This window comes from Malaclemys terrapin, chromosome 2 (assembly GCF_027887155.1).
Source record: "Malaclemys terrapin pileata isolate rMalTer1 chromosome 2, rMalTer1.hap1, whole genome shotgun sequence".
Lineage (NCBI taxonomy): Eukaryota > Metazoa > Chordata > Testudines > Emydidae > Malaclemys > Malaclemys terrapin.
Genome location: NC_071506.1, coordinates 170,670,077 through 170,697,947, shown reverse-complemented (window position 1 = coordinate 170,697,947; position 27,871 = coordinate 170,670,077). Strand labels below are relative to the sequence as shown.

The 27,871-nt window shown below is 44.7% G+C and overlaps 2 protein-coding genes across 4 annotated transcripts in view; one reads left to right on the top strand and one right to left on the bottom strand.

Moving 5' to 3' along the window:
- The first annotated feature begins 394 nt into the window (after positions 1 to 394).
- On the top strand, positions 395 to 26,365 carry ABITRAM (actin binding transcription modulator). 2 transcript variants are annotated; one of them, XM_054018542.1, is made up of 6 exons: positions 395 to 502; positions 4,849 to 4,900; positions 23,806 to 23,935; positions 25,025 to 25,101; positions 25,851 to 25,920; positions 25,993 to 26,365. In XM_054018542.1, the coding sequence occupies exons 1-6, from the start codon at positions 448 to 450 to the stop codon at positions 26,119 to 26,121; spliced, it is 513 nt and encodes a 170-aa protein (XP_053874517.1). In that variant the 5' UTR covers positions 395 to 447; the 3' UTR covers positions 26,122 to 26,365. The 2 variants fall into 2 exon arrangements, with proteins under 2 accessions (XP_053874517.1, XP_053874518.1); XM_054018543.1 differs by having other exon boundaries at positions 414 to 502; positions 25,003 to 25,101.
- CTNNAL1 (catenin alpha like 1) overlaps positions 26,286 to 27,871 on the bottom strand; it is a 138,171-nt gene continuing 136,585 nt past the window's right edge. For both annotated transcript variants that reach the window (XM_054018540.1, XM_054018541.1), the window contains one exon: positions 26,286 to 27,860. In XM_054018540.1, the coding sequence (XP_053874515.1) occupies positions 27,699 to 27,860 (162 nt within the window). In that variant the 3' untranslated portion in view covers positions 26,286 to 27,698. The remainder of the gene's footprint in view (positions 27,861 to 27,871) is intronic.

Here is a 27,871-nt window from a genome sequence, read left to right as displayed (position 1 = left end):
TTGTTTATTACCCCCGTTCAAGGAAACTTAGTTTGTGTATAAGCAAATTGCACTGACCTTCACCTGCCTCTGCATCACTGAGTTCTGGCCCAAACAGGAAACAGATGTGCAAGACCCCAAATTCTGCTATCGCTCATCAAAGGGTCATCAAAAGGATTTGTCCCAGCACTCACTGGGCCAGAAGAAATTCCTGCCATACTCTCTAGGTGTCAAGTATCAGAGGGGTAGCTGTGTTAGTTTGGATCTGTGAGAAGCCACGTGCCGACAGGGCACCGCCCATCGCACGTGCCTCAGAGACGCGGAGCGAGGGGCGGCTCTTCCCGCCGAGGGGCAGGGACCCCTCCCACCGCCGCCTGGACGCAAGCCGGGAAGGGACTCGCGCGCTGATTGGCTCGCGGTAACCCCGTGACTGGCGGGAGCCGCGCTTGCCGGCGGGTGGGAGCGGGCATGGCCGCGGCGCCGGGTGTGACGGAGCGGTACTTCACGCGCTGGTACAAGCCAGGTACCCGCCCCTCCCCCCGCGCGGGGCCAAACCCTGTCACGGGGGGGCGGGTCTCCTCTTCCGCCCCCCCGGGGGGAGGGGACTGGTGGTTCGTCTCCCTCTGGGAGCGCGCGGCCCGGGCGCGAGCAGCCCCTGTGCCGAGCCCCGCCATCGCCCGCGTGTGCGCTGCGGCTGCGCTCGGTCTGCGCGCGTCTGGCCGGCCTGGTCCGGCGGGGCGGGGCTGCCAGCGCTTAGCCGGTGTCCTCCCTGCCAAGGGGCCGAGCTGGCGTGAAAGCCTCGCTCAGGCTTTAGCCTGCAGCCCGGGCTGCGCCAGGTCGGGTGGGCGGGTTCTGTGTGACGGGGGCGGGGTGGTGCGTGGCTGTGTGTGGTACATACTTTCCTGGGGCACGCGAGGGCTGGTCTATGCAGTTACTTTGGGTGCATCAGTGTGAAACCAATCCAGTTGAAGCGGTGTACTTCCTTCCTTGTGTAGGTGCAGATATCCTGATACAGAGGTGCCTTATACCAGTACAGCTTATGCCAGCAAACTGACGAGAATAAACGTCAGCATTATAAGGCAGCTTTGTACCAGTCTACCTGAGCCCGCAGTAGGATTGCATATTTAACTATTTGGGTAGGAAAACACTCCCTGCTGATGTGCTGAGCCAGCTGCCTGTCATGCTGACTAATATTGTCTTGTGGTTTTCTTGGACTCATTTGCAAGTCTGCCTGTATCCATCAGTTGTCTCTTGTTTTATACTTGGGTTGTAAACTCCTTGGGTCTGCAGGGTTGTCTCTTTGTTCTGTGTTGCACATCAGTTAGTGCAGTGAGGTGTTGGTCTGTGATTGGAGCTGCGAGGTGCTGTGAGACTACAAGCAGGACTCCTGGGGAAATTTTGTGCCAAAAATTAAAAATCCTGCCCACAATATTTTAAAATTCTGCAAGTTTTATTTGTTAATAAATAAATGCAGAGGCTCTGGCATGGCAGTGGGGAGCACAGGGCACTGGCTTGCTGAAGGTGGGAGATCACCCAGCAGCCCCCCCCACCCCCGGGACATGGACTCAAAGGTGAGGCTGCACCCGACCCTGACACAGCACAAGCCCTGGATCTGCCCTAGAAAAGCCCTGGGGCCCTGCCCCTTTGCTCCAGGCACAGCAGGTGTGGGGCAGGCAGGCTCTATCAGGCAGGATCCAAGTGTGGAGGGGCTTAGTGGGGGATCTAGGTGGAGGTGAGAGGATTCTGTGTGGGACAATCTGGGGGGCAGGCAGCTAGGTGGGGGGTCTGGGTATGGATGCACAGGGGAGGGGGGACGTTCTAGGTGCAGGGGCACTGGGACTCTGCAAGGGCTTCCAGGTGAAGCTGGTTGGGGCTCAGTGGAGGGGTCTGGGTGCTGAGAGAGTGGGGCTTGGTGGGGTGGGGGTCTGGGTACAGCTAGTTGGGGGTCAGTGATGTGGAGGCTCAGGGTGGAGGGACATCAGAGTTGGGGCTTGAGTGCAAGGAGCTCAGTGGGGGGTGCTCTGGGTGCAGGGATGGGGGTTTGGAGGCAGGGGGTCTGATTGCAGAGCGCTCCAGATGCAGGGGTTGAGGTTCAATGCGGTGGAGTTTGGGTATGGAGGGCTGGGGGGGTTCTGGATGTACCTGCTGAGGCTTGGCAGGGGTGTCTGGGTATGGGAAGTCCAGATGCAAGGGGGTTGGGTGGATGGGGGAGCAGCTCCCTGTACAGAGACTCCTCTCCTCACAATTGAGGAGTGATGGGGGCAGAAAGCAGGGAAGGATGCTGAGCTTCTTGCATCTGGGGGAGGTTTCTGGGGGTGGTGTCTGGAGCTGTCTCAGACCTCCTTGCAGGGGAAGAGGAAGTCCCGTCCTCTCCTGCCTCAGCCCAGCCGGGATTAGCAGCTGATCCCGGCTCAGGGTAGGAGCCACTGGCTGGGGTGTCCCCAGCCCCGCTATGATTTACCTCTTCGCCGGCTGCTCTGGGTGCCTGAAAAGATGTACCTGCTCTGCTAGGGAGTGGTGCGTGACTGCTCTTGCAACTTCCCTTTGCTTCCCTGTCAGAAAGTCATTTTTCTGCTGGAAAGCAAAGAAATCTGTGGGGGACATGAATTACGTGGAGTGGTGCAGAATTCCCCCTGGAGTAAAGTAGTAAAAACTAAAAGTTAAAGGGGTTAAAACCTGCCTGTATTTTATTTGTCAAATAACACAGTATAATTGCATCATTTTAAATTATTTTGGCAACTTATTTCAAAATACCTGTTAGCAAGCATGTCTGTAACAATAAAGACAACAAAAAAGATTCAGGAAATGTTTTTTTGACAAATAGATTCCTTACTAGGCATATTAATTCAGAACTTTGAGTAACTCATTTAAACTACAATACAGAAACCTATTTCTTGCACCCCTCAGAAGCAGTGTGAAGGTTTGGGGGAGTCAGGGGTAATGAGGAGCTCGGGAGAGGGAAGTAATGGAGAGGGAAGGAGCCTGAGAGTGAACCTGGAGGGTTGTTTGGTGTGGGTGGGAGAAGTATGGAACTGTATTTTGTGTGTGTACGTGGGGGGGAGGGGATTGTTAGGGAATTGGGGAGCCTCCCTCATGAAGACCTTGGCTGACCCCAGCCTCTCCTATTCAGCCAGGCACATCTGCTCCTGTCCTCATGTGTCCTGGCAGTCCCACTCAGCCACCCCTCGTCCACATGTGGCCCTACACCCCACACCCATTCAACAACTGGCTCAATGCTGTTACCTCATTAGCTCCTGTGCTCCTGCCCCAGTCTGTCGTCCCCCCCCCCCACTAGCTCATCTGAACCCCAGTCTGTGACCCCCAGCAGCCCTCTGTGTCCTGTTCCGTCTGCCCCCCAGCTTGCCTTGTGGGTAAGGCATTGTGAGGAAGACAGCCACTGCCCCCTCCCTCTCCATGGCTGGCTGCTTTGGCCCTGAACCCACTGCCCTCTCTTCTGGCACCACAGCAGCCCCTGGTCTGTGAAAGGTGTAATTGCAGCACCTCTGGACAGAATGTGTTTTCTGCGGGGGGGAATCTGCAGGGGACATAATTTCCCCCAGGAGTAACTCTTGTTATTGTGCAGACTTCAGTGAGAATCTTGCTGATGTAAGCATTGTAGGACTAGTTTCTCAAAATCATGCTTTCTGTTCGGTGCATGTGTAACTAACATTAACGTTGTGTACATGATGGAGAAAACTAGACCTTAAAGTAAAGCATGCACACACAATCTTTGCTTGTTTATGCGGATATTTAGGAATAGCTATAAGTGACCTTTTCCAAATTAGTTTTGGAAGTGGATTAAGCTAAACCAGAAAAGGAACTTTATTCCAGAATATGTAGTTATTCTGGAATAGCTCTTTTGCTTTAAATTGACACTTACGTATTCCAGAATAACTTTCATGTGTAGACCAGCCCTATGGAATGAAGATCTTGGGGTAGGGTATGTCAGTCTGCTCCTTTTAGCATATCTTGCTTTTGAAACTATTGAAAGTATTTCAATCATCTTTGTCTTGCCAAACAATACCTGATGTGATCAGTTCAGCTTGCATATGTTTAGCTATTTTTAGTTTCTTGATCTTTTAAATGCTCAATAGCTAAATGTTAGTCTTACACTCTAATGCATCAGTAACAACAGTGATAATATCTAGCTCATAGACTTTAAGGTCAGAAGGAACCATCGTGCTTATCTAGTCTGGCCTCCTGCACATTGCAGGCCATAGAACCTCAGCCACCCACTCCTGAAATAGACCCCTAATCTCTGGCTGAGTTACTGAAATCCTCAAATCGTGGTTTAAAGATTTCAAGTTACAGTGAATTCACCATTTATACTCATTTAAACCTGCAAGTGACCCATGCCCCATGCTGCAGAGGAAGGGGAAACTCCTCAGAATCTCTGCCATTCTGACCCGTGGGAAAATTCCTTCCCGACCCCAAATATGGTGATCAGTTAGACCCTTAGCATGTGAGCAAGATCCACTAGGAAGATACCTGAGAGAGAATTCTCTGTAGTAACTTGGAGCTCTCCCCATCTAGTGTCCCATCTCTGGCTGTTGGGGATTTTTGCTACTCTCAGTCACCAATGGGCCACATGCCATTGTAGGCAGTCCCATCATGCCATTCCTCCATACAGTGCTTTTCATCAGTGATCTCAAAGCAGTTTACAAAGAAGGAAAATATGACTCCTGTTCTACAGATGGGGGAACTGAGGCACAGAGATTGCTCTTCATCAACCGCAATCCTCACTGAAGTGTGTAGGAACCTTCTTCATGAACTATAAGTCCCTCTTAGTATGCAAAAATACATTTCAGTGTATTGGTTCGTGTATGTTTCTAGCTTAGTGTAGTGATTGGTTTTGGTTCTTTTTTACAGATGTTAAGGGTAATCTATGTGAGGACCACTGTATATTGCAGCATTCTAATAGGTAAGTAAAATCTGGTTAAGTCCTTAGGATATTTGTTTTGCACTATTAGTTTGAAAACACAAATCTTTAATAGAGAGCTAATGTTTTCAACACTGAAAGGACATTTGGGTTTTCTCTATTTCAGAGCAAGCACCACAGTTCTTTGATAGCCTCTTTATTAATGCTTTAGTTACCCTAAGTACATAGCTAAGTAAATTAGACACAAGTGTTAGGTTTTAATATTGGAAAAGCTAATATGAATGAGTATTTTTGAATTTTTTTCCACAAGCCTTTTTATTGAAACATTTCCATTTGATGGTATAAATTTGGAGTATATATTTTGCTAGTGTATGATAACCTAAAACTGAAATTCATCAGTCTAGTTAAATGCAAATTACTAAATCAGTTGTTAATTTTAATTTCTGATGGTTGTAATATGTAAATGTAAAGTATCTTGTCTTATTTAAAAAAAATCCAAAATATTATAGTATCAGAAGATATGATGGTTTTTATATTTGGTGGTCATAATATACCTACCCTGACGCCAGTTGATAGCAATTGGGCCAAAAATGTTTAAGGAATTATTTTGTAATACAAGTCTCATTTTAAAATTTTTGAGTCGTTGCTGAGTACGTCTTCTATAAGTTGCAAATATGAACAAATGACCTCCCATTTTTAAAATGCAGTTTTACCATGAAAATCATTGGGTAAGAATGGCGTCAGGGTACTCAACAGCTCTCTTTTTGTGTATTTGGAATTGCATCTGCTTAAATTAGTTGCTAAGTTTGTACTTCTGTTAGTCCTGTAGTCAGCACAACTCCGAGTGTAAGCTGAATTCAATTCCTTCTACATTCTCAACAGAACTGAGTACAGAATTATAGTTGTTAACCCATAGGGCTACTCTTTGCCTGCAGAACCTCTACTACTAGTGATTTATGCATGAGAAGGCAGAACATGCGTGGGCTCTATAAGTCAAGTTAAGGTTTGCAGGGTGGGTAGCTGTAAAATTATTGTAACTTGTAAAATATGTATAAAATATGTATAAAAATATGTATAAAAATCACTAAGATGACATTGGAAAGTGACATCATGGGGCTCAACGTGGCCAGCTTTTTAAAGGAAACTTACTGACTTTAGCTTAAATCAAAAAGAAAATTTTAAAGCAGATTTAAAAAGATTGGAATATATTTCAAAACTTTGATTAATGTGAATTGAGAAGCTATGTAATCTCTTGAGGTTACAGTTGTAGTAATCACAATAAAGAAGGCATCTGGATGGTCCCTATCAGGACATGAAGATCAGTACTATGGGAAGACACGCAGGGAACACTTAGTTTTTAGAAGCAGTCTGTGCTCTTCTATTTTGATTGATTCTCTGGATCTGAGAAAAAGTGTAAGTATTAAGTAGTTGGACTAAATGAGAAAAAAATTAGACCTTCCAGGGTGGGAGGATATTGGACTTGGGTCCTATTTTGTTTCTTCCAAGTATAAAAAATGCCCAACTTTGTTCAAAAAGGCTGTTTGGGTTTTTTTCTGCTTCTTTTCAAACATTAGAGCACCAGGTCATGTCTACCCTGGAAAATTTTATAGTTACTTGAACTTGTAAAATAGACATTACAAAGGACACGGTTGGAAAATACCAAGCACATCTTGGGCACAGCCACAATCTAAATGGTTAATAAGTCACTGCAAGCTGAGTAATTGAGGGTAAGAGGTCCAACTTTGTTTTGTTTAATACATGTTACATCAATAAAAATTTGGAAGAAAAAGATGCAGCTTGTTGATTTCTCCCCCAGTTAAGGTGTGGGAGCTGACAATAGACATTTCTGAAGTCTTCCAGCAAAATAGGGAAGAATAGACTTAATGTTCCTGAGCTTTCTTGGGTACAAATCAATAATTTTAGAAAATACACAGCAGAAAACCTCATTTCAGTCTTGTTTCTTACAACATAAAGAAGCAAAGGGGACATGCATCCTCTTTTAAAATCCTTCACCGGTCACGCTGAACAGCTGTTGAAGACTCCTGCTGTTTCTTTGTCTGCTTGCAACTCTGATCTTCTGGTCCTGCTAGAAATTATAAGGCTGATAATAAAGTAGAAAACAGTCATATTAGTTCATACTCAGCTTTGTACAGAGTACATTAACAATCTAGTGATTCAGCTAATCTTTTAAAATCAGATTAGGAGCTATTTATTCCTACTTCTAAAACTCTTTAGTATTTGGGGCTTCCTCCAAAGTGGAGAACCTCTTCCTCTCCCAGTCCCTGAACAAGGGGATGGGGAGCTCCAGGACTGAAACATTGGGTTTCACACAATCCCTTTCTTCAGTCACTATCCCCATGAATGGGGCTGAGGAGTAACAGATGTCCATGAAGACTGGGGGAGCCCTCTTCTCTCTGACGCAGGGAGTTCACAGAGAGGCCTCCAGATCCTTATAGGAAGCAGGGATTAGTGGGGTGGGGTCAGGAGGAGGAAAGGAGTGTGGAGTTCTTTACTTGCAGGGACTCCTCTGCAGTTCCCAGAGAGGAGTTATGCTGCTGCTGAAGAGCAGGCAGACATGTATGTGCATAGAGAGGGGAGCCCATTTTGCTATTCTTGGGCCCACCCAGTCTCTCCTCCTTAAATAACTTTTTTAAATAAACTTCAGAGAAAGAACACTAGGCATGCTATTAAAGGGCCTTCTATCCAACTTGGCTACTTAGCTTAACATTCAAGATGAAAGTGTTGCTTTAATGACATTAAGTGGAAAAAATAATTTGGCTCTTCTTGCATTTGTTATAAACACTAAAAATAAACTGAAATGGGAAATTAGTCACTTGTAACATTTTAAATTGTCAGCATCTTTTGCATTCAATGCCTTATTATTTTGTACCCTTTTAGATGAGTATAATATTAATAAGGTTTGCTCTAATAAGACTAGCCCCATGAAAATATCAATGCCCCCCCACCCCCCGCCCTACTCCCAAAGCCAGGTCTAAATGCTGTGGCCTAGTATGGAGGCCTAAGTGTCCATGACCACTCCTTGCTACTGAGAGGGAGGTAGAACTTGTTCTCTTTCTCTTCTTCTGCAGAAGGGCCAATGCCATTCTGTGTTTTCCCTCTTATCCCTTCCTGTCTTCTCCAGATGGGATGTAGACATTTTTCCTGTTCTTAATGGTATACACACTGCATCTCAAGCAGGAGCAAAGTAGTAGTGGGTAGTTAGAGCTGCTCCTCTTCTGAAGGGTTTCCAGCAACAGAGGATGACATTTAAGCCTCTAGTGTTCCTGAATGTAGCTGGCCTCAGCGCGAATGCCAGTCACTAATAGGAAAAGACCCGTGCCAGGGCTTAAACTCTGGGGCCTTTTGCATAACCCCGGGTGATAATGGACCAATAAAAGAAGTGGCGGGGGAGGGACCCTTCTAAATAAAGTAAACTGAAAAAGCTAAGACTAAAATAAGGCAGGAAACTGAGAATCAACAGACATGCAACCGCTCTGTTTCAAGCCATAGGCAGATAGAACCCTTTCACCTTACATAAAACACTCCTATATGCTGGATGTAAATATCTGCCAAAGAACCTTTCCTATTGACTGAGGACTATTTTTACTCCTGGGGGAATTCTGTGCACAATATTTTAAATTTCTGGAAAATTCTGTACGTTTTGTCAAAATAACACCATATAATCACACCATTTTAAATTATTTTGGTAATTTATTTCGAATACCTGTCAGTAAGTATGTCTGTAACAATAGAGACAACCCAGTTCCCCCAGGAGTAGAGAGTTAAAGAAGCCCCTACGACAATCCAGTTCCTGTTTCTCTGTTATGCTTTTGTTGGGTGCCTCAGTTTGGGTGTTTTCACATGTGCCACCTGGGCATATCTTAGGGGGGAAACTCTGCCCCTCTGGTCTCAGACACACACACACCCTGCCCTCCCAGAGCCCAGCTGCAGGACACTCCCTGGCCCACACACCTGCATCCACTGCCCCCAGAGCTCAGCTGCAGGGTGCCCAGATACCTACACACCCTACCCCAAGCCCAGCTGCAGGGCACGCCCCGGCCCAGATACCCACACCCTCTACCCCCCCAGAGCCCAGCCATGGGATGCCCTCAGGCCAGACACCCACACCTTCTACCCCCCAGAGCCCAGCCATGGGATGCCCTCAGGCCAGACACCCACACCTTCTACCCCCCAGAGCCCAGCCATGGGATGCCCTCAGTCCAGACACCCGCACCCCCAGAGCCCAGCTGCAGGGTGCCCCCAAGACCAGGCACCTACCCCCCAGAGCCCAGCTGTGGGGCAGGCCCAAGCCCGGACACCCACAGCCCCTACCACACAGAGCCTAAGAATCCAAGGGATAAACCATCCTGATGCAGAGTCTTGGGCTTGTATGGAGTTTCCTGCATGGTGTCTTCTTCCTTCAGGATGTGCCAGGAACCACAGCTGTCCCCTCCCCCAGCAGTGTCCTGTATTTGTGAGCAGGAGAGCTGGGCTCTTCTGGGTTCAATGGCCCCTAGTGGCAGCCAGCAGCTCTGCAGCACCAATTCTATGGGGAAAAATGAAATTCTGTGCAAAACATTAATTCTGCAGTTATGCAGTGGCACAGAATTCCCCTGAGAGTGTACTTTAGCCTTGCTTATTGATCTATCTTGCCACAGGCAGACTTTTGGGAAAATGATTATTTTCCAGATACTATTTGAGAAGCTGGATCTCCCTTAGGCCTCAAAGATTTTTAACCCTTTGAAATACTAGCAGGCTGGCCTCATTCTGAGACCAGATGCAGGGTTGGGTACCCAAGAACATTGTTTCGCCTAATTTCTGATGGCAGTCAGGTAAGGTGCTCCTACTGGAACTGCAGCTGCTCAGGCTGGTTCCAGACCCTGCGGCTTTGGCAGTACTTCTGTATTCTTTTCCTGGTTTCCCTAGTTCCGTGGTGCACTGAAGTAGCTCCCTGCAACACTGCCTTTTTCAGACCCTTCTAGCTGCGTAGCTGAAGTTGCTTTTGAGTTGTCACAGCCTCTTTCTGATGAGGAGGGAGGGTGTTTTAAACACTAGGGTTCAAGTGTCAGTGACCCTGGTGTGGGTTGTCTTTGACTTTAACATCCGAGGAAACTGACATTTATCCACATTGATGGCTTCATTTGCAACATTGCCTTCTCAGTGCTGTGCTTAACTATTTTCCTTGGAATGCAATGTTCTCCGTCTAAATCAGGGATTCTCAAACTGGGGGTCGTGACCCCTCAGGGGGTTGAGAGGTTATTACACAGGGGGTTGCAAGTTGTCAGCCTCCATCCCCACCCCACTTCACCTCCAGCATTTATAATAGTGTTAAATATAAAAAGAAGTGTTTTTAATGTTCAAGAGGGGTCGGATTCAGAGGCTTGCTCTGTGAAAGGGGTCCCCAGTACAAAAGTTTGAGAACCACTGAAAATTATTAGATTTGGTGCTGTTGTTATATAGATTATTTTTTCTGTCACTGGTTTTCTTGTCTAAATTTGACACTCAAAGGGCTTGGTTTTAAGCTCAACCCCTTTAAGCCCTGATGGTCATCTCTCCAGGATCCATACAAACATTAGATCAATTCTGTTATAGTTGAATCACTGGACTTACAAATCTGCATTACTGAGTGTCTTCAAGTACACTGCTCATCTCCCTGCAATGCTTGATGTGTGAAGGAATAGAATCAACTTTGTTTATAGCTGCTTAAGCAAAGATGCCTCTTCTGTAGACTCTAGTTCTCAGTTATTCAGTGGCATTGCTTAGGCCTGCTTTTACACTATAGAGTTAGGTTGACGTAGGGCTATTTATGTGGACCTAACTCTTAAGTGTCTACATTACAATGGTGCTCCCACTGATGTAAGTCGCCCAGTACATCGACATAATAACTCCACCGCCACGAGAGGCATAGCGGTTAGGTCGATGTAGTTAGGGTGACGCAGTGTCTATTGGCTGTCAGCCTAGGGGGCTCTCAGCAGGCGCCGCCCCCTCCCCTTGGGCTCAATTTCACAGGAGGGAGCCTACTACCAGTGAAATTGACTTTCTTGTCAGTTTCACTGCTGCTATTATTTTGCATTTTGTCTCCAGCTCTGTCAGCCCCAGGATGAGGGGCTGATGGGCAGGAGCCCAAGACAAAATGTGAAATAATAGCAACTGTTTCAGAGTAGCAGCCGTATTAGTCTGTATCTGCAAAAAGAACAGGAGTACTTGTGGCACCTTAGAGACTAACAAATTTATTAGAGCATAAGCTTTCGTGCGCTACTGCCCACTTCTTCGGATGCATGTCAGTTTCACTGGTGGTAGGCTCTCTGCTGTGAAATTGAGCTCTGGGGGGGTTGAGGGGCTCCAGCTGTGAGCCCCGTGTGGCTGTCAGTGCCCCACACTCCAGCTGTCAGTGCCTCACGATGCCCCACTTCAGTCGGTGCAAGCACTCTTGGTGAAGACACGCACCACTGGCAGACGGAGGGTAGTTGATTTAATTGCTGTGGAGGCTGTAGATCAACCTAACTTATGTTGATCACATTTTGTAGTGTAGACATGCCCTTATGTATTTGAGGTTCCCTAATAGCAGGGCCCCATGTACTCTGTGGCACTAGCCATTTCTCTTGTTCAATTCTGTCCGTCAGCTCAGAAGTAATGATGGCATCGAATTCAATCTTTCCACTATTTTTTGTCTTGTACCCACTTCACAGGTTAATTCGTCTCTAAATCTTTTTCTTCTGTGTTCATCCAGTATGACAGATTTTCGTTACCAATCTGCCTGGGCCACAGTTAATCAGGCTGGGGCACAGGATCTTTTTATTTTGGGGGGTGGGGGGGAGGGGAGGAGGAAATGACGAGGCACACCAAGTGTCTAAATTTTAAAGCTTTATTGATAAAGTAATAAAATAACAGCAGAGTGTGCTGGGAACACTCCCACGTCACTCAGGGGAAGAAAGAAAGTGTTAATGCCCCAAGCCCTAACCCACTTTCATACTCACACTGGCCAAGTCTGGGTGTAATGTCAGAAGAAGAGGGGGAAAAGGTGGACGGAAGTGCTGTCCTGGGCCCACGTTGTCCAAGAACCTGCTGTGCTCTCCGAATTGTTCCAGCTCTCAGGAGGGTTTTTAGTCCTGGGCTCCTTTGGGGGTGTTCCATTCTGCGACCTCTGTTCCTGGTGCTCTTTGTGCCAGTCCAAACCGGCTTTCTGTGGTCTCCTTGACTTTCTCCAAAACACACTAGCTAGACTCTGTTGTCCTCTTTGTTTTCCTCTGTGCTGGCCTTCACTTGCCTCACTTGTTATGGGCTGGCTTTGCAGGTCTGTTTCTATTCAGTTGAATCTTCCTTTCTCATGGTTGGTCTGTGGATTCCCGGCCCCCCTCTTTCTTGGCTGGCAGCCAAGAATCAGATGTGTGCTGTGGCGTTGAGCTGGCTGGAGTTAGTGTCTTATCCAGGGGTTTCAAACGCGAGTCGCATGCGGCCCCCAGGGCTATTTCCTGCAGCCCACCAAGCAGCCCGCACGCCCCTTCCCCACCTCCCCCCCAGCCTACCTCCAGGCCAGGGGTGGGCAAACTACATCCGCGGGATTGCCCCCCTCGAGCCACACGCCGCTCCCTGAAGCGGCTGGCATCACATCCCTGCGGCCGGGGGGAGGAGGGGGAGAGCAGAGGGCTCCGTGTGTTGCCCTGGTTTCCAGGCACCCCCCCAAGCTCCCATTGGCCGGGAACCATGGCCAATGGGAGCTTCGGGGGAGGTACCTGGAGGAGAGGCAAGCAGCGCACGGAGCCCGGTGTCCACCCACCCCCAGGGGCCGCAGGGACATGGTTCCAGCTGCTTCCTGGAGCGGCCGGGGCCAGCCAGCCTGCCCTGGCCCCGGTGTGTGCCGCTGCCACCCCGGAGCCGCTTTAGGTAAGCGGCTCCAGGCTAGAGCCCGAAGCCCTCTTGCACCCCCCCCCGAACTCCCTGCCCTGAGCCCCCTGCCTGCACCCCAATCCCCTGCCCTGAGCCCCCACCGCATCCCACACCCCTTCTTCACCCCAACTCCCTGCCCTGAGCCCCCTGCCTGCACCCCAACTCCCTACCCTGAGCCCCCTGCTGCATCCCACAACCCTTCTGCATCCCAACCCCCTGCCGAGCCCCCTGCCTGAACCCCAACCCTCTGTCACACCCTGCACCCCAACTCCCTGTCCTGAGCCCCCTGCTGCATCCCACAACCCTTCTGCATCCCAACCCCCTGCCGAGCCCCCTGCCTGAACCCCAACCCTCTGTCACACCCTGCACCCCAACTCCCTGTCCTGAACCCCCTGCTGCACCCCGACCCCCTGCTGCACCCCTCACCCCCCTGCACCCCAACCCCCTGCCGCACCCTGCACCCCGATCCCCTGCTGCACCCTACACCCCAACTCCCTGCCCTGAGCCCCCCACACATCCCTCCTGCCCCCTTTGGGAGTGGGGACTTCGGGGAAGGGGTTGGAATGGGGGCAGGGAAGGTGTGGGAAGAGGCAGGGCAGGGGCGGGGCCTCATGGAAGGGGTGGAGTGGGGGCAGCGAGGGGGGTGGCGTGTCAGTGATGTGGCCCTCGGGTCAATGAACTACTCCTCATGTGGCCCTCGTGGTCATTTGAGTTTGAGACCCCTGGTCTTATCTTTGGACTGAGCTTGCTAGCTGTAGTGTTGAGTTAACCGTTCTCTGCTTTCTTCCTTCTTCCCCTTCCCCTCCCCCTCCCCGGCCTCTCTTAAACTTGCAAAGGAATCTTCCACTCTCCAGTCACACCTTTAACCTTCCCAACATGCTTTGCGATGCTTGCAATAGTGTTAGCCACATACAATGCTGATCTGCCCTCCCCATGGGTCCTTGGGGCTGTGACACCAGCACATCCTCAGTCTTCCTCTGTTTCTAATTCCTTGCACTCTGGGTGTGAATCACCAGGTATGGTATACTTTCCAGGTCTGTTCTTGACACATGTCCAAAGCATTGTAGTTGTCTTTCTTGAATCTTTTTGTAACTGTGTCATTTCTTTTCCTATCTGTTTTCTTATAATTTAAATTTTTATTTTACGCTGTCTTGAAACTCTCAGCCAGTTCATTTCTGCAGTCGACATCTTTCATTCATGAGCTTACGTCATCCTCCAGACATTCCAACCCATCCAGTGGTATTGACATGGCACTGTCTCATATACACTGGTTTTTGTTTTTATTGAAATCTCATTAGCCTTCCAGATCTTGCAGCTTTTCTGAGTACAGTAGCAGCTGAGTACAGTCTGATTCTTCTTATGTCATCTTCATAATTACCATTCTTTGATAGTAGTTATCCAAGATACATATTTTTCCCCTTGTTCTAGTTCGTTGTCTCTGACTTTGATCTTTACCTCTTCCTCTTTTCTTCTAATTGCCATAATTTTTGTAATATCTGTACTGATCTTCAATCTGGATTTTCTGCTTTCCTTGTCTATCTTTTACAGATTCTCTGTAAATCCTCCTTGATCAATGGTATGAGGTTAGTATCATCTGCCAATCGAAGGTTAGTTTCTGTTGTTCCACATAACTCTTTCTGTTGAATCTCTCAGTGCTACAGCCATTACTGCTTCTAGTACCATGCTGAACAAATCTGGTGACAGCATGCATCCTTGTCTCACTCCTACAGTCATCCTGAACTATTCCATCAACTTCTTGTCTATTCTTACCACACTTATTGACTTGCTGTAGATATCTTCTATCAGTTTGATTTCTTAGGGATACATATGTTCTCAAAACTTGCCATGACGCCTTCTGCCAAATACTATAAACTTCATACAAGCTTTTGATAAAGTTGTTGTAGCAGGTTTAGTTGTGTTTTGTATACTTCTCTGATATCTGCCTCATCACAATTAGCTGATCTTTTATAGTTCACCTTGGTTGAAGTCTGGCTTGTTCTTCTGCAAGCGCTGCTTCCACATACCTTTTCATTGTCCTCTGCTGCATCTCGGTGAATACTTTTCCTGGTATGCTCAATTAATTGATTCCTATAGTTCTTGCATTCAGTCTTATCTCTTTTTATAGATTGGTATTATTATCACTTTTCCTCTGTTTGCTTAGCATTTTCTCTTGTTTGTAACTCTTGTGGAATAGCTCTGTGGTTATGTTGCGGTTTCCCAGAGCCTTTTTCTTTTTCAAACTTTCTATCAAGATCTTTGCTATTTCTTCTAAAAATTTCGGCACCTGGTCTCGCTGGTTTGTACTGGGGAGCTTCTCCAGGACTCTTTCATCCACATTCGGCAGGTTGCACAGTTCTTCAAAATATTCTTTACATTGTTTGTTCATCCTCAATTATTTGGCTGTGCTTGTCTTTCACTGCTGATATCTTCAACTCCTATGTCCCGCTCAGTTCTCTTATTTTGTGATATAACACGTTTGTTCCTCTTCATGTATTCTTCTGCTTCTTGTAGGTTTGTAGAGCTGTCAAGCGATTAAAAAATTAATTGCACTGTTAAAGAATAATAGAATACCATTTATTTAAATTTTTTGGATGTTTTCTATATTTTCAAATATATTGATTTCAGTTACCACACAGAATACAAAGTGTACACTGCTCACTTAATCTTTTTGTTACAAATATTCGCACAGTAAAATAAAATAGTATTTTCAGTTCTCCTAATACAAGTACTGCAGTGCAATCTCTTTAACATGAAAGCTGAACTTACAAATATAGAATTATGTACAAAAAAATTAACTACAATCAAAAATAAAACATTGTAAAACTTCAGAGCCTACTAGTTCACTCAGTCCTACTTCTTGTTCAGCCAATCGCACAGACAAACAAGTTTGTTTACATTTTGCAGGAGATAATGCTGCCCGCTTCTTGTTTACAATGTCACCTGAAAGTGACAACAGGTGTTTGCATGGCATTGTTGTAGCCAGTGTTGCAAGATATTTACGTGCCAGATGCGCTAAAGCAGGGGTGGGCAAAGTTTTTTGGCCCGAGGGCCACATTGGGGTTGCAAAACTGTATGGAGGGCCAGGTAGGGAAGGCTGTGCCTCCTCAAACAGCCTGGCCCCCGCTCCCTCTTGGGACCCCACCCCCATCCAATGCCCCCCTGCTCCCTGTCCCCTGACTGCCTCGATCCCTATTCACACCCCCGCCCCCTGACAGGCCACCCAGGACTCCCACGCTTATCCAACCCCCCTACCCCGTTCCCCGTCTCCTGATCCCTATCCACACCCCTGTCAGGCCCCCCGGGACTCCCACGCTTATCCAACCCACCCTGTTCCCTGTCCCCGGACACCCCCCCCAAATCCAACCGCCCCCTGTCCCCTGAGTGCCCCCCCTGGCCCTGACCCCCTTACCATGCCGCTCAGAGCAGCATGTCTGGCGGCTGCGCTGCCTGGATGGAGCTAGACACACTGCCGCTCTGCTCCGCAGGAGCTCGCAGCCCTGCCGCCCAGAGTGCTGCCCACGCGGCAGCATAGCTGCAGGAGAGGGGGGACAGTGGAGGAGGGGCCGGGGGCTAGCCTCCCTGGCCGGGAGTGCAAGGACCGGGCAGGACGGTCCTGCGGGCCGTATGTGGGCCGTGGATTGTAGTTTGCCCACCTCTGCGCTAAAGATTCATATGTGCCTTCATGCTTCCACCACCATTCTTGAGGTCATGCGTCCATGCTGATAACTGGTTCTGCTCGATAACCATCCAAAGCAGTGCGGACCAACGAATGTTCATTTTCAACATCTGAGTCAGATGCCACAAGCAGAAGGTTGATTTTCTTTTTTGGTGGTTTGGGTTCTGTAGGCTTCCGCATTGGAATGTTGCTTCTGAAAGCATGCTTTGCACCTCATCCCTCTCGGATTTCGGAAGGCACTTCAGATTCTTAAACCTTGGGTTGAGTTCTGTAGCTATCTTTAGAAATCTCACATTGGTACCTTCTTTGTGTTTTGTCAAATCTGCTGTGAAAATGTTCTTAAAATGAACATGTGCTGGGTCATCATCTGAGACTGCTATAACATGGAATATATGGCAGAATGTGGGCAAAACCGAGCCAAAGACATACAGTTCTCCACCAAGGAGTTCAGCCACAGATTTAATTAACACATTATTTTTTAATGAGCATCATCAGCATTGAAGTATGTCTTCTGGAATGATGGCCGAAGCCCAAAGGGGCATAATAATATTTAGCATATCTGGCACATAAATACCTCGCAATGCTGATTACAAAAGTGCCATGCGAATGCCTGTTCTCACTTTCAGGTGACATTGTAAATAAGAAGCGGGCAGCATTATCTCCCATAAATGTAAACAAACTTGTTTGTCTTAGCGATTGGCTGAACAAGTAGTAGTACTGAGTGGACTTGTAGCCTCTGAAGTTCTACATTGCACTCAGAAAAAAAACAAAAAACAGTTATGTAACCAAAAAAAAATCTACATTTGTAAGTTGTACTTTTATGATTAAGAGATTGCACTACAGTACTTGTATGAGGTTAATTGAAAAATATCAATTTTACAGTGCAAATATTTGTAATAAAAATAATATAAAGTGAGCACTGTACACTTCGCATTCTGTGTTGTATTTGAAATCAACATATTTGAAAATGTAGAAAAAATCCAAAAATATAATTTTCAATTTGTATTCTATTGTTTAACAGTGCGATTAATAGTGTGATTAACCGCGATTCATTTTTTAATTGCGTGAGTTAACTGCGATTAATCGACAGCCCTAATTGTTTGCTTATTCATTTTTTTCTGTTTCTCTTCACTTTCTATTTACAACCTATTAGGGTTAGCTTTTAGATTTGCATCTTCCTTTTTATTTTCCTTCAGTTTCCTATGCTTGTCATTCAACTGAAGTACTTCCTCTATTATCCACCTTGGTTTCTTAGTTTTGGCGCTGTAGCCTAACCCTTGTTCAGCCACTATTATCATCCCATTTTTTACACTGTTCCATGCCTCTTCAACATTTTTTTCCCACCAGAAACATGTTTTTCTGCACAGCTTCTTTGTTTTCTTTCCCTGATAGCTGGCTCTTTCAATTTGCCAGTGTCCTAGATCTTCGTTCTTGGCACTTTTTTGGTTGCTCTCAACCTCTTTTATGCCAGCACTAACTTATTATCTGATCTGATACTGTCTTCAGATGATCTCCATGACAACACTTGATTTCCATCTGGCTTCACAAATATGAAGTCTTCATTTGAAAATCAGGTAATATCCCAGTCTATTTTTTCTGCATCTTTCTTTGTTGAAATACATGGGTTTATGAGATTCTTGGTTAGGCCTGGTCTACATTACGGGGTTAGGTCAAATTTAGCCACGTTAGGTCATATAAAAATGAATGCGTCCACACAACCAATCCTGCTCCGTTGACCTAAAGGGCTCTTAAAATCAACTTCTGTACTCCTCCCCAGCGAGGGGAGTAGCGCTAAAATCAACTTTGCTGGGTCAAATTTGGGGTAGTCCGGATGCAAATTGAGGGTATTGGCGTCTGGGAGCTATCCCAGAGTGCTCCATTGTGACCGCTCTGGACAGCGCTTTGAACTCCAATGTACTAGCCAGGTACACAGGAAAAGCCCCGGGAACTTTTGAATTTTGTTTCCTGTTTGTTCAGCGTGGCGAACTCAGCAGCACAGGTGACCATGCAGTCCCCCAGAATCGTAGAGCGTAGAATGTTTCTACGCTACCCCATCATCTCTGTCCCTGAGGTTATTGCAGATTAGAAGGCGAAAAAAACACTCGCGATGATATGTTTTCCAAGCTCATGCAGTCCTTCTGCACTGATAGGGCACAGCTTAATTCAGTGGCAGAGGCCAGGAAAGAATTAAGTGAGCGCGAAGAGCGGAGGCAGGACGCGACGCTGAGGCTAATGGGGGAGCAAGCGGACATCATGAAGTGTCTGTTGGAGCTGCAGGAAAGCCAACAAGAGCACAGACCCCTGCTGCATCCACTGTATAACCGCCTGCCCTCCTCCCCATGTTCCATAGCCTCCTCACCCAGACGCCCAAGAACACTGGGGGAGGAGGCTCCAGGCACCCAGCCACTCCACTCCAGAGGATGGCCCAAGCAACAGAAGGCTGTCATTCAAACAGTTTGCTTATAGCCACACTAAAAATCAATGTGGCCTTGTCCTTCCCTCCTCCCCCAACCCTCCCGGGCTACCTTTTCTGTTATCTCATTTTTTAAAAATTAATAAAGAATGAATGCATGGTTTCAAAACAATAGTTCCTTTATTTCGAAGGGGGGAGGGTGGTTGGCTGACAGGGAATTAAAATCAACAAAGGGGCAGGTTTGCATCAAGGAGAAACACACACAACTGTCACACCGAAGCCTGGCCAGTCATGAAACTGGTTTTCAAAGCCTCTCTGATGCAACAGCAGCAGTGACGATGAGCTGAGTGGGCTCCATGCTTGCTGTGATATGGTGTCTGCACGGGTAACCCAGGAAAAAGGCGCGAAACAATTGTCTGCCGTTGCTTTCACGGAGGGAGGGGCGACTGATGACATGTACCCAAAACCACCCACGACAATGTTTTTGCCCCATCAGGCATTGGGAGCTTAACCCAGAATCCCAATGGGCGGCGGAGACCACGGGAACTGTGGAATAGCTACCTACACCACTCCGTAAGTTGATGCTAGCCAGGGTAGTGAGGACGCACTCTGCCAACTTAATGTGCTTAGTGTGGACATATGAAACCGACTGTATAAAATAGATTTCTAAAAATTGACTTCTATAAAATCAACCTAATTTCGTAGTGTAGACATACCCTTAGGCTCTTAAACTTCTGCCTTTCTTCTTTTGTTTTCTTCAGAGTCCAAATCTGCCTATTGCTCCAGCCCAGGAATTTCAGTCTGATCCTATTTCTGCATTAAAATCTCCCATCACCAGTTAGATGTCTTGTCTTGAAACTTTTTGTATTGCTTTCATAGATTCAAAGGCCAGAAGGGACCACTGTGCTCATCTGGTCTGACCTTCTGTATAACAGGCCATAGAACTTCCTCTGAATAATTCCTAGATCATTATAAAATTTATCAGTTTCTTCCCTGGGCACTGCTAACATCAGCATATATATTTGCACCAACCTTTAGATTCCATGAAATGCCTTTTGGTTCCCATTTCCCCACCATAATACATGCGCACACAGCTCTAGGTCAGATTTGAAAATAGTGATAGAAAATGTGATTATTTTTAAAGAGGGGTTTTAGTTGTGCTCTGGGAGCAGCCCCCATTCCCCTTCCTGGCTCTCAGCTCCCAGTGTTGTCCAGGTGACCCAGCTAAGAATCTCCTGGGAAGGGGCATGTATTGCTGACTTCAGTATCTAATCTCACTGGTGTCTTGGGCCTCAGCTGCTGTGCTTTCCTCCAGGCAGTTTAGCTTGTCAGCCAGTGCTGCTGACTCTGCCTGTTTTCTGGCACAGTCAGGAAGGATACACTATAATCTCGTCCTCTTGTGAAGAAGAGAAGGAGCAGGAGGCAGCTGCAGGCAGGCTTCCGGTAGGGAGACCAAAACCAAAACAATGTGCCTGACTGCAGCAAAATGACAAATTGCATGTCTGAAATGTTGAAATCTCTGGTATCTGGTTAAAAAAAAAAAAAAAAACACACAACTTCTGAGAGCCATTGTTTCAGGCTCTCTCCACAGTCAGGCAGGTGATGCGATATTGGCTTACATTTGGCTCATTTTTGAGGTTGTCTTTGAAATCATAAGTAGGGCTGTCAAGCAATAAAAAAACAATTATTTTAATCGTGTGATTAATTTCACATTTTAAATATTTTTGGATGTTTCCTACATTTTCAAATATATTGATTTCAATTACAACACAGAATACAAAGTGTACAGTTCTCACTTTATATTTTTGATTACAAATATTTGCACTGTAAAAAACAAGAAACAGTATTTTTCAATTCACCTCATACAAGTACTGTAGTGTGATCTCTTTATCATGAAAGTTGAACTTACAAATGTAGAATTATGTACAAAAAAACCCTGTATTCAAAAATAAAACAATGTACAACTTTAGAGCCTACAAGCCCACTCAGTCCTACTTCTTGTTCAGCCAGTCGTTCAAACAAGTTTGTTTACATTTGTAGAAGATAATGCTACCCGCTTCTTGTTTACAATATCACCTGAAAGTAAGAATAGACTTTTGCATAGCATTGTTGTAGCCATCGCAAGATATTTACATGACAGATGTACTAAAGATTCATATGTCCCTTGATGCTTCAACCACCATTCCAGAGGACATGCGTCCATGCTGATGACGGGTTCTGCTTGATAACTATCCAAAGAAGAGCAGACTGATGCATGTTCATTTTCATCATCTGAGTCAGATGACACCAGCAGAAGATTGATTTTCATTTTTGGTGGTTTGGGTTCTGCAGTTTTTGCATCAGCGTTGTTCTTTTAAGACTTCTCAAAGCATGCTCCACATCTCGACCCTCTCAGGTTTTGGAAGACACTTCCAATACTTAAATATTGGGTTGAGTGCTGTAGCTATCTTAAGAAATTTTATATTGGTGTCAAATCTGCAGTGAAAGTGTTCTTAAAACAAACAACATGTGCTGGGTCATCATCCAAGACTGCTATAACATGAAATATATGGCAGAATGCAGGTAAAACAGAGCAGAAGACATAAAATTTTTCCCCAAGGAATTGAGTCAAATTTAATTAATGCCTTATTTTTTTTAAAGTGTCATCAGCATGGAAACATGTCCTTTGGAATGATGGCCAAAGCATGAAGAGGCATATGAATCTTTAGTGTATCTGGTACGTAAATATCTTGCGACGCCAGCTACAACAGTGCCATACAAACGTCTATTCTCACTTTCAGGTGACGTAATTAAGAAGCGGGCAGCATTATCTCCCGTAAATGCAAACAAACTTGTGTCTCTTAGCGAATGGCTGAACAAGAAATAGGACTGAGTGGACTTTTAGGCTCTAAAATTTTATATTACTGCACTCAAAAACAAAACAATGTAACAAAAAAACCCTACATTTGTAAGTTGCACTTTCATGATAGAGATTGCACTACAGTACTTGTATGTAGTGAATTGAAAAATGCGATTTCTTTTTTCTCATTTTTACAGTGCAAATATTTGTAATAAAATATAAAGTGAACACTGTACATTTTGTATTCTGTTGTAATTTAAATCAATATATTTGAAAATGTAGAAAAACATCCAAAAATATTTAATAAATTTCAATTGGTATTCTATTGTTTAACAGTGCAATTAATCGTGATTAATTTTTTAATGATTATTTTTTTGAGTTAATTGCGAGTTAACTGCGATTAATCGACAGACCTAATCATAAGGGCTAGAAACACTTTTTAAAAACAAAAGCTGAGCATAATTCTGTATCACGTCCATGGCATATTTTGTATTGGGTACCACCCTAGCATTCACCATTTCTCATAGGGAAGGAGGGATAGAATGAGATTTTCAGCTTTCGGCCTGTTACACAGCTAATTCACTTTTAATATGTGCATCTTACTACGAGATGATAATGCCTAGCCTACACTTTGACTTAATCTGCCTTTAAAAATCAGTAATTGTACATCATAGTCCATAGGACCTACAGTTTCCAATGTATTTTTGATATAAAATTCTGTTTTGTAACATTACTAGTCTTGATAGAGTGAATTTAAAGTCTACTTGATTCTCATTTGAGAAACTTCCCCTCTTATAATAAAGCTTAGTCAGCTCCATGAAACTCCCTTTCTTCTTAAAATGTACCAAAACACTTAATCCCCTTTAATTAGTTAACTCATTTCTAGAACTTTACCTAACTGTGCTCTCATTTCATAGCCTTGATGCCTCTTTAATTTTTACTGAATTGTCTTATTCTAGTATTCACCGTATGAGTGTTTTCTAGAACTCAAAGTTGCTGACCTTAAAATTCAATGGTTATGTATAAAACAAGGAAATGCCTTACAGAGGTGATACTGTCACCTAGGAAACTATGGTGTTACAGTTGAGGAAAGATTATTTAAAACTAAAATATAAGATTAAAGATAGCATAGATTGCAATGCAGATGTGTGACACTTATGTAATCAGCATACCTTGACTCTGGCGGAATAGATCCCTCAGTTGAGTAAGTTTGCTACTGCTGTCACTGTTTGATATATTTCACTTGTAAACGACCTGTGAAATTTCCTATTTGCAGTTGTTCTTATATGACATCTATATAAAACTTGTTCAGTTTGCAAGTAAAAAGATGGCTTTAACTACCTGCTTTGCAATTTCAATCTCCCATCTGAAAATAAGGCATGGATGCTTAATGGATTGTGCATCAGTGATGACAGATCTGCAGGCCAATTGCTAGCTAGTGATACAACTGTGCAATCCCCAAAGTTTTCAAGTGAGTTACACACATGGAAGTGAGGGTTGAATCTGGCCCTGCAGTTGTAATTTAAAAATGTAGGAGGGGGGCAATGGATATATAAAACTTGTCACGGAAACAATCAGGTATACTTGACATACAGGGTGTGTCTTCACTGCAAAGTTAACTTGTATGATTGGCACCCAGGTCAGCTGCACTCAGGTGTGAGCAGCCACACCTGAATTACTATCTCTGCACTGGTGCTGCACTTAACCATGTGGGTGCTAAGACTTCTGGAGGTTTACCTCCTTGTTCTTTCCCAGTGAATTGTGGGAAAGTATTGGAGGACTGTCAGTACTTGAGTGGCTTAGCCTAAGTGCTCACTACAAAGAGGGGAGGGGAGCAACCCTAGTGAAAGGCTCAGAGGTTTTAGCCTGCAGTCCCAGATGAGCCAGGTAGTCTGTGTTGAACTCTCCACTAAAGTTGGGTTTTGTGGGTGAGGGGAAACACCCCATGAGGAGCCTGAGTGAACAATGTAGTGAAGACACATGCTCGCGGTAGCAGCTGAGTTGAAGAAGAAAATATTGCCTTTCTTAGAACTAACCCACTATAGGAGGCAGTTATCATTTGCTTATTAGAAGGCTAAACAATCCCAGGGATGAAGCCTAAGTACAGTAGGTAACTGTAACTTTTCTTGCAGAATCTGTGTCATCACGCTGGCAGAAGCTCATCCTCTTCTTCAAAATGGAAAAACAATTAAGAGCATTAATTACCAAATCAGTGCCAACTGTAGTAGACTTCAAAATAAGGTCTCTGGAAAGTCAAAGCGGGTATGGCTCTTTTTTTTTTTTTTTTTGAACTACCTTGTCAGTTCATATTTTATTTAAGTCCCTGCAATGTTTACCTCTAATGGGAACATAAAAGGATCCACTGTGTCAGAGGCTGGAGTTCCTTTCCCAGAAAGAAATGTCTTACATTGTCTACCGTTGTTAACATTAATTTAGTAATCTTGGAGAAGCTGAACCCAAGAGCTCCAACCTAGACTGCTCTTCAAATACCTGCAGCAGTGTGTATACTAAGCACCCCATTCCTTAGATCTGTTCTGAGCAGGATTATGTAATGCTGTTACAACACTAGTGCTAGGGTTGTCTGAAGTAGATTGCCCATGCTGGTGCTAACAGTGGTGGAAAATGTCAAGAAACTTTCCTTACTGTATATAGGGCTTAAAGGTGTCACATTTTTTATTTTTAAATAACTAGATATCAAACATTAAAAGCCTCTTCAGAGATGTCAGGGACTTAATGGACATGAAAACTGCCCTTTTGTTGAAAATATGTATATGGCAAGCTTATGGGTTGTCTAAAAAAAGTCACATTGGTTTAACTAAAGGTGTAATTTGAAACACGTTTAGTTAAACTAGCACATAAGGCAGCATGGATACTCATTTCAATTTAGCTTATGTTGATTTAGAACCAAGTTTGAGCTAAACCAATTTTGGTTTAAGTAAGCTGTTAGAGGTGTGTGTAGATAACTCCTGAGGGCTGGTCTACACCCAAAGTAGAACAAAAGAAACATCTTTATTTTAGTATAAGACGGTCTTATTTTCATGTAAATGTCCACACACACTTACTTCAGTTCATTTACACTGGTAAAAAGAAATTCTTAGGGGGATATTTGGTTCCTGCATTGTGGAGAATGACTTCAGACTGTCACTTTTAGTCATGTTGAAAATTTAGAAAGAGATAAAACTGTGACCGAAAAGTCTTTTAAAACAATCTCGGAACATGTGACCACTTTGTACTGCTGATTGAACCTTGTTACAGAATTTTCTCTCAATATGCTAGGAAGGCCACACTTAAAAAACAAAACAAAAACCAAACTTCTTTTAAATTCACAGGAATTTTTTGTTTCACATGCAGGGTGCTCAGTTTCTAACAGAACTTGCCCCTCTGTGCAGGATATCTTGTTCAGATGGAGAAGAATATACTATATATAGGTAAGAAACTTTTTTTTTTTTTTTTTGGTATTTTGATTACAAAGCATGGTTTTACTAACATAGGGTTACCATACATCCGGATTTCCCTGGACATGTCCAGCTTTTTGGTACTCAAATCCCCGTCGGGGGGAATTGCCAAAAAGCCGAACGGGTCCGGGGAAATAGGGAGGCAGCATAAGCCAGGGTCCGCCCGGCCCCAGCACAACCCACAGGGTCCGCAGCGCAGCCCAGCCGCCCGGCTACATTGTAGCGAGCTCGGGCGGGGGAAGGGCGCAGCTGCAGAAGGCGGCTAAGGGGCCGCTGCTGCCCCGGAGGCCGGGTGGACCGCGCGCCCCTGCCGAGCCCGCAGGACTATGGGGAGGCTGAGCCCAGCCAGCAGCTTGGGCTTCCCTCGTGGGCGGGGACCCCCTGGCCACTGGGGGACTCTTCCTGCAGCCCCGTCACCCCACGCGGCAGGAAGGAGGCTGTGGCGCGGGGTGGGGAGTGTGGCATGTGCTGGAGCTGCAGGGACCTGCGCTGCCCCGGTCGCTGCTGAGCGTCTGAAGCCCCCGCCAGGCAGAGGCTGCAGGGCAGTGCAGGGGCTGTAGGGCAAGTGGGGAGCAGGGAAGCACTTAGCAACCTCCAACCAAGATCAGAGCAGGAGGGAGGATGCGGGGTGCTCAGAGGAGGGGGCAGAGGCCCCGTGGAATGTCCTCTTTTTTAAATGTTTGAATATGGTAACCCTAACTAACACTAGAACTTTTTTGCAGTTGTATAAGAGGGCGGTTGATGGAAGTTAATGAAAACATTCTGGATAATCCAACTATTCTGCAAGAAAAAGTAAGAATTTGGCTTACATTAAGTCTTTTTCTCATTTTTATTCCTGTGCTATATCATGGTCTTATTTTCTAGCCATCTACTGAGGGATACATTGCAGTTGTACTACCCAAATTTGAAGAAAGTAAGACCATAACTCAAGGACTTCTGACACAGAAGGAATATGAAGAAGTTTTGTTGAAACGTTTTAATTCAACTTCATGAAGCTCTATTTTTAACTGAATACATAAATGTCTGAACCACACTGTGAATAGCTTCAGAATTAAGTATTGCATAGATAACACTTGTAATCATCTACTTCCAGTATATCCCATAGTGCAAGAGTTGTAACATGAAAGATTTTAAAATTGTACACACTTAACATAGGGGACTGGAAATTAGTTCTTTAATTTTTTAAATGAGTGAACAGTCATTTAATTTCAGACAAATAAACAGTTTAAACATTTAATGTGTTCTGTATTTTTTGACAGGTGCAGTATAGAAAAATAACTCTCTTTCTAGTGCTTAATGTCATAAGCAAAAAACCTTAGTTTCACCTATTTTTAGAACCCCAGGTCATCTTATACAGGTACTTAAATGAAGACCATTTCTGGCTGATCAAGATTAATCCCCAATCTCTAGTGTTGAGGATTTCAGCTGTTACCTCTTTGGTGCTGCAAATCCAGCATCCCTATTGTGATGTCCATTACCAGCAAAGGACATACAAAGAGCTACTGGTGAGAGGATGATGCCCCACAAGAATTGAATACCCTTAACACCTGAAGCCCTTAGAGTACTCTACTCTTCTCAAAGTAGTAAAACAAGAAAAATAACCTAAGTTAAAGAAATAATAAAACAAAGAATAATGATATACAAGGCCAACAAAATAAGGTATGGCATCTGTACGAAGAGCAAACAGGCATCTCCAACTTCTGGTATAGTGGCTTGGAATCAAATAATGCCCTTTGTACAATGATTGGTCATAACTGCTATCAAAATATCTTTTCTAAGAGTTCTAAATCTTGCATTGTAAAAATCTACTTTATGAAACTTAAATATGCCATACATTCTAAATGAAGATTTCAGTAGTTTCACATGCATTTCAAATCCTACTCTAAGTTTTGATAATAAATCAAAAGCAGCAGTAAGATCAGCTATCTATCACTAAAGAGCTTATAAACAAAGAATTCTTAAGTAGTCACTGGAAATATAAAATGTTTTTGGAGGATGAACACATCATTAGTTCAGATTGGCAGCAGTAAAATTAAATTATTTAAATCAAATTAGCCTTAAAAAAATTGGCATGTGTTGCAAAACACCAGGAGGTTTTCTGTAGACTTGGTCATTGCAGAAATACCTCATAGTTAAGACAGCAACAACATTCAGTGCTTTAGGCCAGAGCCTTCCAGATTACCTTCCTGATACTGGCCAACAATGAGACGGACAAACTTCCACAGTAGTATTCTATGCAGCACATATCCTCAAAAAATATCCAGTTTCTCTGCATAAATGTCCATTAGCAGCATCTTTGGGTGAAACCCTCATTAAGATGTTCACAAGTGTTAGTTACAAAAATAACAGCATTAATGTTGAGCAAAGGGACACATTCACATTATAAAAATACAGAACAGTTAAAAACTGACCGACTTTGCAATTGTTACTGTTAAGTACCATGACATCTATTAGATGTGAGGTAACAACAGCTTTAATTCAAATACCCTGCTTTTATCTTTCACAAAAGAAAGCAGCTTTAGCCAGTCTGTAATTTCCACATGAAGTTCTTCCATTCCTAAATACTACAATTATTTGCTCTCTAAAAATGTCAGATTTGCTACATGATGTTCCAAGGATTTTATTCCAAAGGCATCAGTTTTCCCTTCCATGCTGTCTTCATTTGTATTTCTTTGTAATCTGTTCTCTCTCCATGGATGAGGTGATCTAAGCCAGCCATTTCCAGTTCCACACTGTAAAAACA